Source organism: Salminus brasiliensis, chromosome 22 (genome assembly GCF_030463535.1).
Source record: "Salminus brasiliensis chromosome 22, fSalBra1.hap2, whole genome shotgun sequence".
NCBI lineage: Eukaryota > Metazoa > Chordata > Actinopteri > Characiformes > Bryconidae > Salminus > Salminus brasiliensis.
Window position 1 is genome coordinate 16,151,257 of NC_132899.1, and position 16,508 is coordinate 16,167,764.

The 16,508-nt window shown below is 39.7% G+C and overlaps 3 protein-coding genes across 6 annotated transcripts; 1 reads left to right on the forward strand and 2 right to left on the reverse strand.

Annotated features, from left to right (window-relative positions):
* Positions 1–62: 62 nt before the first annotated feature.
* LOC140544305 (uncharacterized) lies at positions 63–4,970 on the reverse strand. Of its 3 annotated transcripts, XM_072667781.1 has the most exons (5): positions 4,798–4,970; positions 2,418–3,518; positions 1,561–1,671; positions 741–857; positions 63–651 (listed from the first exon to the last, which is right to left on the reverse strand). In XM_072667781.1, the coding sequence occupies exons 1-5, from the start codon at positions 4,805–4,807 to the stop codon at positions 623–625; spliced, it is 1,368 nt and encodes a 455-aa protein (XP_072523882.1). In that variant the 5' UTR covers positions 4,808–4,970; the 3' UTR covers positions 63–622. The 3 variants fall into 3 exon arrangements, 2 of the variants coding, with proteins under 2 accessions (XP_072523882.1, XP_072523883.1); XM_072667782.1 differs by lacking the exon at positions 63–651 and having other exon boundaries at positions 747–857; positions 1,542–1,671; XR_011978236.1 differs by lacking the exon at positions 63–651 and having other exon boundaries at positions 772–857; positions 1,167–1,671.
* LOC140544307 (protein VCF1) lies at positions 2,429–9,270 on the forward strand. 2 transcript variants are annotated; one of them, XM_072667785.1, is made up of 4 exons: positions 2,429–2,492; positions 5,966–6,082; positions 6,698–6,809; positions 6,934–9,270. In XM_072667785.1, the coding sequence occupies exons 2-4, from the start codon at positions 6,051–6,053 to the stop codon at positions 7,186–7,188; spliced, it is 399 nt and encodes a 132-aa protein (XP_072523886.1). In that variant the 5' UTR covers positions 2,429–2,492; positions 5,966–6,050; the 3' UTR covers positions 7,189–9,270. The 2 variants fall into 2 exon arrangements, with proteins under 2 accessions (XP_072523886.1, XP_072523885.1); XM_072667784.1 differs by lacking the exon at positions 2,429–2,492 and adding an exon at positions 5,050–5,340.
* Positions 9,271–10,464: 1,194 nt separating this feature from the next.
* On the reverse strand, positions 10,465–16,263 carry tepsin (TEPSIN adaptor related protein complex 4 accessory protein). The gene is made up of 13 exons (XM_072667780.1): positions 15,809–16,263; positions 15,417–15,489; positions 15,221–15,312; positions 15,008–15,101; positions 14,624–14,691; positions 14,439–14,520; positions 13,990–14,058; positions 13,620–13,808; positions 13,206–13,392; positions 12,644–12,757; positions 12,071–12,149; positions 11,838–11,972; positions 10,465–11,736 (listed from the first exon to the last, which is right to left on the reverse strand). Exons 1-13 carry the CDS (start codon positions 15,845–15,847, stop codon positions 11,182–11,184), a joined length of 1,776 nt encoding a protein of 591 aa, XP_072523881.1. The 5' UTR covers positions 15,848–16,263; the 3' UTR covers positions 10,465–11,181.
* Positions 16,264–16,508: the final 245 nt, after the last annotated feature.

Below are 16,508 nucleotides of genomic sequence, written 5' to 3' on the forward strand. Positions count from 1 at the left end.
GAAAAGAATGTAAAAATGAAACAAAAAGGAAGTTATTTTTATTATTTTGGTTATACCATGTTTATGTCAAATTGAAATATATGGTCAGCTCTTGATTACTCTCTTTTTGTTCACTACAGCAAAGATAAATCAATATTAAATTCATTTGGAATACAGTAGTAACTTATGTCCTGATTTATTTCTGCATAATCTTAGATTTAGGTTTCATCATCAGTTTTAAGAGAGGCCAATATCAGGTCACTGGTTAATAAAAACTCTTACTCAAGCAAATGTACAAATAACTTTAATGAAGAAAAGTCCTATTACCAGATTGTACTGCAATGTCTAAACTTAAAGTAAATACTGGCATGTAGCCACAAAAATGTCATGGATCAGACTCATGAAGTAACACAAGCCAAAAGAAAATCTTATTTACAATAAATTTATTTTAGTTCTTTGGTTTCTGCTACAGTTTACACAAACGTACAGACACAATTCATGGATTCAAAGTATAAAACTTCATTTTAAAGTTCATTGAACATGAAAATAGTTGTTGCAAATAAATGGCCAATACAAAAACAATACCCTGAGGGCAGTGTGGTTGAAATACGTAATACTGAAATAATCATGTCCTCCTTATGTTCTAGTGATATTTCCTCCAGCGCTCCTTTTCTGAAAAATAACAGATTACAAATTATACTCCTTATAAGCAGCCTATGTTCTTGGAAAGCAGTCCGTGTAGAGACTATCTATAAACTTACTGAGATGGGGGTAAGACCATATGTAACTTAGAGCACAGTAACCAGCAATCAGCATCGCAATCCCACCAATTCCTCCCTTCTGCACATCAATGTACTTCCTGTAATACCACTGCCAACCTGACAACACCAAAGACAAAAGAATACAGACTTTTAACATAGCATGCGCATAGAAAATACTAGATACTACAACACTGTACAAAAAACAGTTACATGCATCATTTGACAGTATCTTCTGATATTTGGTAATGTGTTCCCTTGCGTTAATGACCACATCAGTCTGTTCAGGTGCACATTTCAGTTAAGAGTTTGGCATTTCACCCGTTATTCCAAATTCAGAATTAGGACTGAATTATAGTGATTCTGATGGTCAGTCAAAGTGTCTTAGGATTTAATCATGTGGAAACTTTGAATCTGAATCCTATGTACCCTGCAGACGTCATCCAGGAATGTGGGAATGTCAGTTGTGAAGTGTTTTGAAGATTGGGAAAATGAACAGGAAGTATCTCAAGAGACTTGTGTGATCTTTTCTTATCAGGATTGATGTTACTTGGGGGACACAACCAAGTTTCAGAGATTAAATATACATAGTATTTTTTTGTCCAAGGAGCTTACAGCTGCATGCAAAAGTTTGGGCACCCCTGGTCAAAATATGTTACTGTGAATACCTAGGACAGTAAAAGATGCCCTGATTCCCAAAATGTTCTTTATTTTTAAGTTAAAGATGACATGTATATATATACACACAAACGTTTGTCCCTTAACATTTAATATGAAAGGATATTTTTCCATAAGTTAATATACACGTGAACTAGAAGAAGACCTCTGTTCAACATAGTCACTGCCTCTCTGGGTGATTTTGGTGTCCGAGTGCGAAGCCAGGCAGAAAGTTCACAGAGTCTTACATCTCCTAGTCTCTGAACTGTCTCAGGACCTGTACAGATATATGAGAATTTCTATGATTTGTGATCACAGTATGCATTAAACAAATACAAATGTACAAGTACAAAATGGCTAAAACTAAAAAACTAAATCATAAAGAAAAAAGAGTAAAAAAAAAGTAGTGATATGTTGTTTTTCTTCTTTAACTGAGGGATGTTTTTTTTGCTCCAGAGTTTGTTTTGCACATGCACGGACCCCCAATTTCAGTTTTTCAGAATAATTCTGCTTTTCTCAAGTGCATCATACAGTCTGAGCTTACTGTTAATATTTAATTTAGTGTTACAAAAGTGGAACTTGAGATTAAAATAAAAAATGAAAACAATTATTTCTTAGCAACTCAATTACCTTGTGTTTACACTGATAAAATGATTTACGCTATCCTCAATATCTGCTGAGAGTATCAAAACACCCCAGACAACTGGATTATTTAGGCACTTGACCTATAAATATACACTATGGTAGCATGCTTTGACAAAGTAGCACAAGGGTTTTCTCAAGGGACTTGGTAAAGTTGTTTTGGTCTGCATCTGACCTACCCAAACTAAACGTATCAAGGATGAAAACGAACCAGAGTCCAATTTAACCAGACTAAACGCCCTTAGTAATCAAACTACCAACAATACAATATAAAAAAAAAAGAAAGAAAAAAGCTACGGCTGACTTTGACCTCAGTTAGAGACGCTGAGATTTGGTTGAGTCATAATGGTAGGATAAAGTTAGTTTGCAATTATATATTACCTGGACACTGAGGAGGAAGCCTTGATGACTGATGCATTGTCTTTAAACCTTCATTAGAGGAGATTCCTGATAGAGGTGAGGAGACCAGTGTTCTATCATAACCTGCTGCCATCTCCGGTGGCCATTCCATGGCACTCTTGCTTTGTAACGTTGAAGTAGCGTTGAAGTGCTCAGCAGACTTTCGGACTGAGGTTTGGCCAAGTGCAAACAAAGCTGCAGAGGGTGTCTGTGTATCAGCAGTCTGGTTATTCACTGTGTGAGGTTTGTGCACAGAAACTGAACCATTTCCACATGTAGAAATACACACTTCTCGTGTTGGTCCAGTGGGGTGTAATGCAAGCACACTACCTAATCTCCGGTCATAAAGTCCATGTTTAATGTGGTCCCACACACAGGTCTTGGTTTGAAAGAAATTGAAATCTGCCTGCTCTCTTATTTTTGAAACCAAAGTTAGATCTATGCTCAAAGCCTTTGGGCTATGTTGTGTCTCCTCAAAGACATTAGCATTTCCTTTATGTGTTGGCATGCTTCGCTCAGCTTGAGAGCCTGAAGTCCATGGAACTTGCAAAATGTCAGGAACACTTATGTCAAACTTGGCGGTGGTCACTAGTGAGGTCAAAGTGGTCCCTTTAGGTTTCTTTTGGTTTTGGCCTTGGACACTTTTCACTATTTGAGGTGGTCCTTTGACTTGGTCTTTTGATGTTTGTGATATTAAGCAGTTATTCAGCTCCTTCTGAGGTGTAGTTTGTTTCACCATCTCTTGTTCTCTTTTTGCAAGCCACTTGCTTCTGGGTTTCACAGTGTCTATATCACTTCTTTCTGCTGATGGGACTTTGGCCACAGTGACTTCATCCACATGTACCTTTCCAGCTTTCATGCTAGATTTCCCTTGAGATTTTGAGAAAGAAGGGTCATTCAGCTTCTTGTCAGAGATGTTTGCTTTATTCTTCTGATATTTCCGAGTTGTGTCTTTAGGATTAGTCATGGGTAATTCTGGAGGAGCTTTATTGTTTTTGGTGGTCTTGGAAACAGGGGACATTTTGCAGTGAGGAAGGTGAGATCTCAGCCTTTTGAACGGTTTTCCACAGAATGGGCATGGTTCTGTGTGAGAGGATTTGAAGAAAGGAAAAGCTTCACAGAAAAGAAAATGAGAAACTGCCACTGCATTTTCCAGCAGTAAATTTCATATTCCATACCAAACTACAATTTTATAAAAGCATGTTCTGTGAAGCTAATATTTTGTAATAAGGTCATGATACTGGAACATGGAATTTACACTTAAGATTATAAGAATAAAAATAGAAACGTAATTATTACTGTTTAATTAACATGTCTGGGGTTTTTTTTTCAATCTCAAACAAAAGTTTTCAAACAACAGGCAACACAGAGTCAACCAGCTGAAATCCTGTCCGGCTGTTGAGGAGAAAGCAGAGCTGGGCGATATGACGATATTTTATCATTTAGTGATACATTTTGTTATTGTGATACACAATATGTTTTTTTAGGCATATTGAGGATACTGTTAGTGCTTAATAAACACTGATTAGCTCCGGATTTCATTGCAGACAGTGTATTTAAACTGGTTTAATTAGATGATGAGCAGCAGATGTTGAGTAAAAATCACTGTACTCAGTACGGAAGAGTATCTGAATAGTAGTTTTTAACAGTCACTGTCACTACTGATGTATTTAGTCTATGATCACTTGTATCGTGATTAATATCGTGTATTGTAAAAAAATGTTAATTGTTAAATGTAAAACAATCATCATATCGCCCAGCCTTAGGAGAAAACACAAAAATATACATTTGCTTGGGGTCCTCAGGGGTAGTTTTTTCAAATACCTATTAGCAGATAAGATGGCAAACACATCTCGTGGCAGATCAAATGGTAAACCAAGATTTAGAAGCAAATACAGCTTTCAGCTTTCTGTAATCTGGGGTTTGCATTTTATGAATGTGTGAATATGTGTCTAAGACAGTACCCTCGTCCAAATTTGTACAATCTGTATTATATAAAATCAAATCATGAAATCATAATAATAAGCTTGTTAAAATCTAGAAAAACAAGTAATCTCTTTTCTCAGACATAAAAACAAAATCACAGTTACAAAATATGTTAATAATGTTTGTAAAGGCTTGTGTTGATCCAAGCAGAAAGAACAATTCATTGGTATATTAAGTAATTTGTTATGTGATATATTAGATGGATTAAGCCTATGTAAAACTTTCCGTTGAATAACTTTAAGTTGGGATATTAGGGTAAGAGAGTCTTACAGAAACTGCTCTGTGGGATGTACTGAACGCTACTGAACTCTAAAGTTAAATACTCCTAATATGACCCCTGGGAACAGGTCGCACTACACTTTGGGGCATTACTCACCTAAGCTCATCTTGAATTAGTCGTCTGCAAAAAAAACAAAAAAAAACGCCGTTAGTTGGCACTTTCATGCATTTGCCAAAGACAAATGAAAATGAGGACATTCATACAGCCGTAACTTAAAAATAACATCATAATCTTCAGTGCGATGCGACGCAGCTGAACTCCTCGCATGTGAGGGGTTTTTCTCCAGAGACAGTTGAAAGGCCCGTTTGGTTGTACGGACAGTGCCTGCGCATAAATGCGATAGTTAAAAGTTTCTGCTTTAAAAAAATTTACTATGCTATCTAAAAATGCCCAGATTCCTATATAAGAGCATGCTGTAACTAAAAGCACATGACGTTTATAAAGTAATAACTGCGTCTAATCTCGTTACGTCATTTGCTATCTCAGCTGAAACGACGGAAACGTCACGTAAACAGCAGCAGCAGCAGCAGCCGTCGCCGCCGCAGCGCCTGCTAACTAACTAAGTGCTGTCTAATGTGGAGAAAATGAAGGCTGTCAGGAGTCGCCAAGCCCTTTGTGTCCGAGTCGGTCAATTGAGTGGTAGCTATTACCTTTTTTAAAGGGTCCGTTGCTGTGGGAGTGTTTGTTTTGTCCGTTAAATGTATTTTGGAGTATGAAAAGCAAGTGTGGGACAACCGCCGGGCAACGGGCTGCCTGGAGAAACTACCGCACGGAACTGTCTTAAGTTAGCCGGCCAGCTAACTGGGTTCCTGAATTAGTCATTTGGATCATTAGTTGCATTTTTAGCACTGGATGTGTTGTTGAAATAGGTCAAACTGCTGTGCATTAGACTTCGGACGAAACGTTGGGTAAAGGCGACGGCGTTAGGGCTAGCTGGTTAGCTAGCTATGTAGATATATACGTTGTGTGTGGCTAACGACGACCACTGGACGTTAGTAGTAGTGCTAGCTAGCTGCTAGCTGTGTCTCTGAAGTGTCAGTAGCTCTGTGACCATCTGTTCAGCATATATAACATAGCTATCTACATTGAACACTCCTGAAACTAACTGATATAAAATAGACAGCTTCTATTTTAGAAATGGTCTGTTTGTGTAAAACTTGAAAGCACGATTATTGACTTGTCCAGTATCCAGCATCAGTGTCGGTGTAGTTAAGACGTTTACGTAGGGTGTTTGGTGTAATGCTGAATGTCTGTGTGTGGTTAGATCTCTAACTGAGTAAAGCTGCCGGTTTCGCTTGAAGACGTAGAGTGTGAGCACACCGACTCCCACCCCACTGCCTGCCTGCAAAATGCACAGCTTTCCGATGCTGACAGAAAGCAGGTAGGATTTCTCACTAATATTTTTTTGAATCCCACATTTCATATGAAATATGTTGAGTATTTTCTTTGCTGTGGAGGTCTGCGTTATCAGGTATCTACCACATGTTACACTAGCACTGTGCATGATGTGTGAACGCGGCGAAGAGCTCTCAGCTGGCTATTTTTAGATGGTCAGTCAGTGAGCTGAGTGTTAGGCTTGACCATTTGCAATGCTTGATTTGTTAAACAAGACACTAACGAGTCTTGTTTTTAACTGTGTCGGGGTGTAAATTATGGACAGCTCGTGTCGTTAGGTGGATGATAACATGCTGAAATAGCTAGCTGAGTCATAATCCTACAGGGAACAATAATTAATGACCATTAGCTACCCTGCATTGCTTTTTAGCTGATTGAATGAACATAGCACATAGCACTTATTCATACCAAAGCACCACACAGCAAAAATGTCCTATATGTTTGATCCATAAAATGCTTAAAAGGCATAAAAAGCTGAAGAATATGCTTAGCCCAGCTACATCCACAATAACACGGCCTACCATGCTGAATTTCAACTATTTAGGTAAGATTGTGCTAACTGAGCTGATTGACCATTGAAAATGACCTCTCATCTCAACAGAAAACGACGTCACACCTGTGATGCCGATGACGTGCAAATTCTGCCCCAGGCTAAGAGGTTGGCAAGCCAGCCTTTCTTCCCTGAACTGGGCCGTGATGTTTGGGATTCTGAGGTGAGGATGCAAATCGCATATTCAGCAACTTAACACGCACACATGTGTGTTGTATGTAAGATACTATAGACAGCCTTTGCTCAGAGATATGAAAGACTTCATTTGTTTTTGCTCTGTACACCAGTCTTCCAGCAGTGATAGCAGTGGCATTAGCACTCCAGAGAGGCTGGCAGGACCCAGTTCCATCAACCAGACCACAGACCAAAAGGAAAAATGCATCCTAAAGGATTCCTGCAGCTCCAGCAGTAGTTCTCATCACTTGTTTGAAGAGCCTGCCTTCTCCTTGAATGAAAGTGATTCTTATTGTCATATCAACCGTATCCTTAGAGAGGCCCACTTCAGTAGCCTGCAAACCCGTGGCCAGCCAGGGCCAACATGACCACCACCGGCTCTCTTAACACCTAACACCCAGGGGCAAAAAGGGCAGTGCATTGGGAACCTCTCAGGAGGGGAATCATTGGTCACTGTATATCTCCAGCCCTGGAACAACATGAGGTTCTCTCTTCACTAGCCATTTGGTTCAATTACTTTAAAGTCCACTAGCACTTTTCCCATTTTCATAAAAATGTGTGGAGTTTTGTTGTTCTCATGTTCATCATGATCTCCACTTGGGTGCTACAGTACAGAATGAAACCTCAAATGGCACTTATCTTATGTACATGTAATATTATGTAATTGTATCCCAGGCACATATACATGGTGCTACATGTTAATCAATACAATGAAGAGAGGATTGCATTAAGTGGTCTTTGTAGGTGGTGCCCCAATGATCAATGAGCAGAGTGCGAAGTGGATGTGCATGGAGAAGTGATGTGTTTTTACTCTTTGTACTAAGGACCTCTGGGAGTATGTAGTCAAGTGTACCCAAGCACATGTGAGTATTCCTACAGTCTTTTTGTAGAACACAGGTTCCTGAGCTTAGATCAGGAGTACACCCTGCTCTGTACATTTTTGCCCTGCTGTAATGCACCCACTTCAACTCAGGAAGGGCTTCTTAATTAACTGATTAGTTGCATCGGGTGTGTTCGATACAGAGAAAATACTTAATGCACATGGCATAGGGTATTCCAGGATCATTATTGGGAATCACTGCTGTAAAAGAGTGCTGAATAACTCCACAATAACTTTTGTCTGCTGTAGTCTGTTCACAGAAAATCTGAAGGATAATTGTGCTGCCATGATTTCTTCTGGTGTTTTGAATCATTCAAGAAGCGTTTGGAGCTCAATTATATCTCACATATTAGCAACTCAGGCTTTAGGATGTCATTCATATGTGCCATGAAGCCAAGCTGGTGGTAAGTTGTTAGCTATAGTACAAACCTGTGTGAAACAAGTATCTGGTTTAGATTTCTAGTCATAAACTGTCAGTTGCTTAATACAGCCTATATCACTGTACCCCAACATTTGAATGCAAACTGACACTACTCTGTAAATGTAGTGCAGTGTGATTAATGGGTTATGAACATCTTAAAATCTGTTGTTGCACAAAAACATAGAATCTCCAACATGGTAACTTTTACAGGAGCTGACAAAAAGCTTCTTAATTTTCTATGGCTGTCATATTTTAACATTTGTATTGGTCCAGTTATCATAAACATTAGACACAATGTAAAGGCAAACCTTCAGAGTCACATGGAAAAATGGAGATACAAGGTTTTTGCATGACCGTGACAATATGTTAGACTCAGGTCTGGTGAAAAGTACTCTTTTTGTGTGGGGATTAATAAACTACCTTTGATCCACATTTTGCACAGTGAAAGCTAAGTGAAGTTTTCAGATGAGGTGCTCAGTTAAATTTTTGACACATGAAATAACTTGAAGAGCCTCAATGAATGCACTTGGGTCATTGGGTTCCATGTATATATGATAAATCTCCTAGGAACAGACCATGGAAATGCTCAGCCCTAAAATTAGCCTTCTTAACTTAGCACCCGGGATCTCCAATAACACCATCGGTCAGTGTGGGATGGTTTTAGTGGCTTTACTTGTGCAAGTATATGAGGCTTCAGCCACTTATACATTGCCGTTTCTTGGTGTAATATATGCATTTTGTGTGTTTTACCTGAGTTCATTTGAAAATGACTTTCTTCATAGCAAATAATTAAGAGAACTCTTGCAAATTCTGACCAAACCAGTCTCCTCTTACGTTCAACAAGGTAACAGCGCGAGTAACATGTTTTTGACCATAATCAAGCATCCAGGTGAAATTTGTGTAAGGTTTTGTGCTTGTATATAAAGGGCACAGATTTGGCCCTTTATTTGTCGTGCACTATTCTGGAACACTGTGGTTTTGTCCATGTGAACGACTATCAGCTTTCGATGATAATCATTACAATCACTTTCATGTTTTTTATGTAGAATTGTACATAACATATAGCTAGCATATTTACATTTTGGATCATTGTTATTTTATGAAATTGTCCTCTAACAATATTCAAAATAAAAGTTTTTTTTCCTAGTAGTCTTTGTTTGTTTTATCCATGTGTAAAACACAGAAATGGGAGCCATGGATTATTACTGGGGAAATTACTGTTGAAACCTGCATTTATTGTCACGTCTTTTGTCAATACACCATTATAACACAGTCAACTAAATGATGCAAAGACTTCTCCGTTTCTGAGGCAAAAGTATGCATCTTGACTGAGAGCTTTGATGTCTACAGAGCCCCTAAAGTATCATAGTAGAAAATAATACTCACAGATTTAACTAAAGCACTCTAAAGTGAAGGAACAGTATATATTCAACTAAAGGAACCAAATATTAAAGAAAATGATGTGAAGATTAACACTGTTAAATCGAGGGATTTATTATAGGGAATGGATTGTTAATTTAAGAGAACAACTCATCACTCAAGTTGACAGAATGAACTGTTCAACTGAGGGCATGGTTTGTTAAATTGATGGAATTATTTATAAAAAGTATTAAATAATTTTGTCTCTAAATATTAATTTTCTATCATGATACTTTAGGGCACGGGTGGGCAACAGGGTCCATAGTACAACACAGTTTCCTGATTTTCCTGCCCTAACCTACTAAACGTGGCAAATAACATGCAAGTTAAATCAGGAATCTGGCCCTCCAGGAGCAAACCTGCTCACCCCTGTTTTAGGGGCTTTGTAAATATCAGCATAAGGTGGCAATGCTTGTATTATTTGTCCATGTAAGACTGGAAGACACAGGTGCTTTTGAGCAACAACTCTGTAGTGCAAAATCCAAACCTAATGCTTATAGTAGTCCTGAGGCACCGATCTTTTTTGAATTCAGTTTGTTCATGATCAACATACACAGAGATTAGACAGTGAATTGTTGTGTATAACTGCACAAAAGACTATAAACATATTTTAAACCATTTTTTTGCATGCTTAACTAATATGGATAATTTAGAGATCTGAACTGTTCAGAGTGATTTCATTTGGGAACTACACCTGTGCTAATTAGGGAGAACTCCCAGCACACATGAGGCTTTAAAAACCGTTCAACCACATGCACTGCACCATATTTCAGGAGCAAGATCACATCAGAATGCAGATTAGAAACCTCAGGCAGTGAAATGATACAGTTTTTCCCTTTTTAAAATATGACTGTTCTTTAAATAAACCTTTAAAATTATAACAAATAAAAAAAAGTCAATTGTTCAATGCACATAAAATTCTGCTGACAATTTAAAGCACATTTTTATTAAGCTTTAGTATTAATTTTTACCCATTTCCTCCACAATTTGGATCATCAATAACCCAATCCATACATATTCTCCCCCTACCGCATGCAATGTTCCCAACACGCCTCATCCAACACGTGCACAGCCAGCCGGCACTTCCTTTTCTGAACTGCTGCCAATGCGACGACACCAAGCAACCAACGCGCTCTGAGAAAAGCGATGTGTACCTGGCTCTGATGCATCGACAAGTAGGCGCCAGTGCCGGCCAGCATTACACCGGGTTGGGGGGGATAAAGTGCTACCTACCTACCCTGGAGAGAGCTAGGCCAGTTGTGCTCTCTCTGGGCCCAGCTGCCAACTATAGATGCTCTGGTCATAGTGACAGCATCTCATTCTACTAGACCACTCGTGGCCCAAAAACAGCATTGTTATTTTGTTACCGTCAAGCACAGTCCCTGGTTGTAAACCACTAGCAGCATTTGGATACCTACAAAGAGTACATTAAGTGTTTGAAGTTTTGTACCTCCAAGCACCAACGCCTCAGGTATACCTCCTAAAAAATTGCATATTGCAGGTTTGTTTATCATTTTTCAGAATTAGTTAGGGGACAATAGCTGAGAATAAAGAACGGTTCAGACGGTTTAGTTAGTTTAGGTCATTAAATAATACTACACCCTGTAGCACGATAGTCTCAGGTCAGAAGGCAATGGAAGGTCAGAGGTTAACAAAGGAGAAGGCGGACATTTGTTCACTGCTATGCTGAAGTTCACTGCTAGTAGATAAAGAAGAGTGTGCAGTTCTTTCTGAGCTTTTCTCCACAACCATGCCTGTGTAGCCTTCTGCCCCTGTTTGGACACCTGGCTCCACAGGAACAGGCTCAACCAGACACACAGGCTTTCCTCTGTTTACCAACTCCATGCCACTGAACAGCGACAGGGTAGGATGGTGTCTAGGGGGCTCTGTGTATCTGTCCTCATCCTCATTAACAGTCTGCTGTTCCTCTACTGTCTCCTCTACCTGTGCTCCATGAGCAGATTTTTCAGCAACAGCATTAGTCTGTTCTTGCTCCAGACCAGGTACAAAGGACGTCTGTGGGCAATGTGTGGATGACATGCTAGATGGTGCTTCAACATCCAGTGGTGTTGGGAGAAGTGGACTGACAAGGGCAGGATTTAATGGCTGCTCTGAGACAGAGGGGCTGGATGCCTCTGGACAGATCTTGGTCACGGTTGTTGGGGTGCCCAATAAAGCTTCAAACTGCCTGAGGAGCTACAGAGAGAGACAAAATGAATTAAACAATGCATACACTTATGTCTTGGCTGTAATCAGCTGTAACCCAAGACACAAAAACACATTTGCATATATTGAACCTTAGTTGATTTGTTCGCTACAGGTCCTGCTGCTCCCTCACTCAGCTGGGCTAGGCGCTTATGTGTGACACAGAAGATCAGGTCCAAAGAGAGGAGATCTGTAGACATGAGGCAGGCCAGGCCGCATAGTGCTCTCTGTGGAGAGGAGATATAACCTGTTTTAACAGTTGATTCTTCAAACGGCCGCTAATATGGACAAACCAAGCCACAGTACAGCAAATAAAGAAGTGTACCATTTGGACAGTCTGTGCTGTGTCCTTCAATTTGTGAGAGAGAAGTTCTACCACAACCTCACAGTTTAAAGTAGAACACCTGGAAAGAGAGAAACAGTGGCGTTACTGACTATTAATGCTAATTTTATAATTTAGTAAGTTACAATGCTAAATAAAATATGAACCAAATCTACATTACATGTCCAAATGTTTGTGGACAACCTTTCTAATAAATGAATTCTGCTACTTTTAAGTACCTATTGCTAAAACAGATGTGCAAATTAACACACTGCTTGTCTAGTCCTTGTAGAGTATTGGAAATAGAATATGACTCTCTGGATCAGATAAACATAAACCTGTTGGCACCATGCCTAAATCCTGATGTGGGCTAGAGGGATATAAAGTCTCTAGAATGTTTTCTAGAATGGTGGTGCTCCATCCAATACCTTTGGTACGATCATCCCACATCCCGACCTCACTACTTTTTTTTTCTCAGAAGAAATTATACATGAGCAGGTGTCCCAATACTTTTGTCCACACAGTATATGCAATTTTCTTTTACTTTATAGAACTGTTTTTACCACAAATGCTTACTCTTTGATGAAATGCTGGCTTTCATCTCTGGATAGGAAGATTTTGGAACCACTGGTAAGGCTGCTTATTAGTGCCATCTCCTGGCCACAGTCTCCCAACTGCATGGCTTCCACACTGAGAAAGAAGAGCCAGAGCGTGTATGGTTTATATTTTTATTTTAGAGACTGGTGTTCAGTATTTCATCTCTTAAGTAGAGAAAGGACCAATTAAAGAGGGTTAACGAAATGCTTTACCCAAAATTGCTAACATTACTACTGGTTAATGAGGATCCATATGCAAGCTCATATTTGCATTATAAAATAAATAAAGCTCATACTAGGTTGTAACCATGAACATTGTAGGCACAATATTAATTCAAAATATGCTATAAATAACTACATGTATGATTACAACTTCTGGATTTAAACAATGTCTCAATGACCAACAGTCTCGCTTTCTGAAAATCAGCTGTTTGATCAGACAACTGTCACAAAGGCCTTGTTTTTACTGAACCATAAAGTGGGTTAAAAAACAAACAAACAAACAAAAAAAGCAATCCAAGCAGTCTAATCCGGGACATTACCGTTCTGCCAAGTCTCCACTCTCTCGACTGGCCCCTGAGTGACTGCCTGTTTCACCAGATTTGCTGCTGTCCCCCCTGGAAGTGTGGCTGAGAGGCTCAATCTCAAGGGAAGAGTTGTGAGAAGAGCCGTGCCCACTGCCAGTCTCCTCCCAACCTCCACCTGCCTGCCCTGGACACCTGTGAGAGACTAGACAAAGGAGAAGGGATGGTGATGACCATTATTATTATTATTATTATTATTATTATTATTGTAAACAGAAGTGAAGAGAATTAAGAGTAAAAAGCAGATCAGAGATCTTTAACAAAGTCCATAAGGGCTCCCCATCAGGTCACACAGTTTTCCAATATTAAATAATTCATAGCTTAGGTGAAGAGTGGTTTTGTGTGAGGGGAGTGGTGGTGGCGGCGGCTTACCTTTGTGGCTGTGAGCGGGCACACTGTAAGCACATGCTGGCACTGCTACCTCCACAGCAGCAGAGGGCGCCACCACTGCCCGATAGTGGTTGTCATACAAGCGAATACCAGGCTGCTCTGTTGGTGGTAGGACAGCACTTGCAACAACCTCTGCAGCTTTCTGAATCTTATCCAAAAGAGTTGCTCTGTCTTGGGAAAAGAAAGCATAGAGACACACATACATATACATATTATATATATATATATATATATATATATATATATATATATATATATATATATATATATATATAAATAAATGAAGGCATCATACAGCTGCTGTAAAATCACAGCGTGTGATTTCTGAAAATGAAGAAGATTACTCTCTTACTGGATGGTTTCCTTCCAGGGCTGTTTCCAAATCCCTGCATTCCTGGCCGGAGAGATTCAGATCCCATTCCTGCCAAACAGAATAAAATTACAGAATAAAGCACAGATTTTTATCTGATGCAGATGAAATAGTCAGTGCTTAAATAAAGAAACAACTCAAAGACATCCCTACCCTTAAACTCACTATCCTGTTGTTAATATTTAGCAAATGCTATGCATTATGTCTGTATTGTTTGACTATAAAATAAATGTGTAAGTTAAAGCTGCCCTTTACCCAAATTATCATCAGTAAATAAAGTGTCAGGTGAGAGTGATGAGGGACGTGCAAGAACAAATACACATGCACATACACTGGACAACACAGGGCCATTCACAGCCTTTTTCATCATGGGTCGTCACATCAACACCCTTTTGAAAACAAACATACACATGTCAGGAGCACACCCTTACCCAGGCTTGAAGTTGCAGCTTTGCATGGAGAGAGCCCAGAGTTCGCAGACAACGTATCATTAAACAGCATACTGGCCAGTTCCTATAAAGGGACAATCTCATTTCACACACACACTTTGCAGTATAAGGAAAGAAAAAGACGTTTCAGGATTGACGTCCTCGCAGAGACAGAGCTCATATCTCACCTGCGCTGAGACCCGGACTTTTTGAAAGGGAGCATTGCCATGAATGGGGTCTGGTGGACCACTGTAAACTGAGAGACACACAATGGTACAGTTCACATTCTGCTTTAAGATTTGCTTTTATGCTCCATTTAAATCATTTTGGTGTTATGTGGGGAGTTAACTTTTATACTGGTTTAGCTGGTTAAGTGAACAGCTGTGTGATACATCTCGGACTACATAATGCCAAAATGTTTATTTTAGACAAAGAGTATATCAAAACTTGAAGAACAGAGTCAGTTCCTATGCTGACAGATGCTAGATGTACTATCATCATCATTATTATTATATTAGATTTCGTTTTTTCCCCTGATGCTACGTGGTTAGATGCATGTGAAAGCTTCTTACCAGTTACTTCCTGGATAAATGTAGCATTTCTCCTCAGCTCTGTGAGAAAGTGAGTAGGACCGTGGCCACATAGATGCAGGAGGATCTTCAGAACCTTGAACAGAGATGAAGGAGTCATAAACCAAAGATCAGAACAACCAATGGACTCCTCTTTTCTCCTTCCCAATACAAATCGATATGTTGTGTGGAGGGAGGACCTCCAGTTTGTCTCACCTTCAGTTTCACGTGACAGGACTCCACCTGCAAACGCTCCAGGAGATACTCAAGTAGACACTGGCAGCAGCCCACAGATTCTTGTGAGATTTCTGGGATTTTATGTAAATTAAGGACTTCGGCGGACACCAATTATTACAGGTTACAGTTATTGTAATTTACAGCCAACAGTGTCACAGTGCTGGAAAACGGATACTGCTGATGTCTTCAAAGAGGTAGCCGGGGCAGGGCGCTTCGTCATCTGCAGTTGCCTTCATAAGGGTCGGCACCTAAACAGCAGCCAGGGAGAGGCAGGAGTTTACAGCCTGCATACGAACGATGAAAACCAGGCTTTTCAGGGGATTAAACAAAATGAAAAATGAAAAATCGAAATAATGTGAATGTTGTCAGGCTAGTGTGCAAAGGTGGCAAATCCTGGATTTCCCAGCTCTGCTAGCTAGCTAATATGTTTATGATTCATCCCTGGGAGTTTGCTATAGCTAGCTAGCCAGTTAGCTGCGGCTAAACACACTATAAACACTTCAGAGCAAAATTCAAATGGAAAATATCAGCGGGTTTCCCATATGAACATGCCATACTGATACCTACTTTCTGAAGGAAAGTCAACCTCTCCATTAATGTAGCCATCTCGGACCGATGTGGTTGAGTCCACTGCTCTGTGTACCATTGCTATACGTGACTTGGTGGATGACCGTGCACTTAGCGATGCCCGACTCCTGAGCGATTCGTTCGTTTGAACCACTGCTCTTTAGTAAATACCTCGAACCGAGTTAAACTGAAAAACGTTAATTCAGTTCATTGCACTGTAAAGTTAACTAGCTAAAGAATACTCTTTTAATATGCCCAAGTTACAATTTCACCATTTAGCCTTTAGTTGGCTTCTCTTTTTGTTATCAATTCAACTAGCTACCATATAGCCCTGCGTTTAGAGAGACGGGTCTGATTCCACTAGTGATTAGAATTAGCGATTAATTCCCTGAACGTCGATGTTTTCTAAGACGTAAGATAATAAAGTAGCCCATGCTTGACCGGTAGTGCCCCTCTCCTTCTGTACGAAAATAAAGATAAATTGCAGAATCGATTCATTGAACAACAGTTCGAAAGAATCGACTCTGTGAACCACATCGCGTTCTATCACGCAAGCTGTGTTGCTCGTCTTATTGGTTCATTTCGGGTCTTCACTTTCACGGAAGTATCATTAATAGCCAATCAGCGAAGAGAGGTAAACTCTAGGGGCGGGTCATACACGGGCATAACCAATCGCTGATAAGGCAGGGAGAGCTGTCAT

Coding starts and splice junctions, on each gene's coding strand:
- LOC140544305 (XM_072667781.1), bottom strand. Junction 1,672..2,417: donor GCTTCCTCCTCAGTGTCCAG/GTAATATATAAT, acceptor ATATCTGTACAG/GTCCTGAGACAGTTCAGAGA. Junction 652..740: donor ATGGTCTTACCCCCATCTCA/GTAAGTTTATAG, acceptor GTTATTTTTCAG/AAAAGGAGCGCTGGAGGAAA.
- LOC140544307 (XM_072667785.1), top strand. CDS start 6,051: ATGCACAGCTTTCCGATGCTGACAGAAAGCAG. Junction 6,083..6,697: donor CCGATGCTGACAGAAAGCAG/GTAGGATTTCTC, acceptor TCATCTCAACAG/AAAACGACGTCACACCTGTG. Junction 6,810..6,933: donor GTGATGTTTGGGATTCTGAG/GTGAGGATGCAA, acceptor TCTGTACACCAG/TCTTCCAGCAGTGATAGCAG.
- tepsin (XM_072667780.1), bottom strand. CDS start 15,847: ATGGCTACATTAATGGAGAGGTTGACTTTCCTTCAGAAA. Junction 15,102..15,220: donor CCTGTCACGTGAAACTGAAG/GTGAGACAAACT, acceptor TCTCTGTTCAAG/GTTCTGAAGATCCTCCTGCA. Junction 13,809..13,989: donor CCCTGGAAGGAAACCATCCA/GTAAGAGAGTAA, acceptor TCTTTTCCCAAG/ACAGAGCAACTCTTTTGGAT.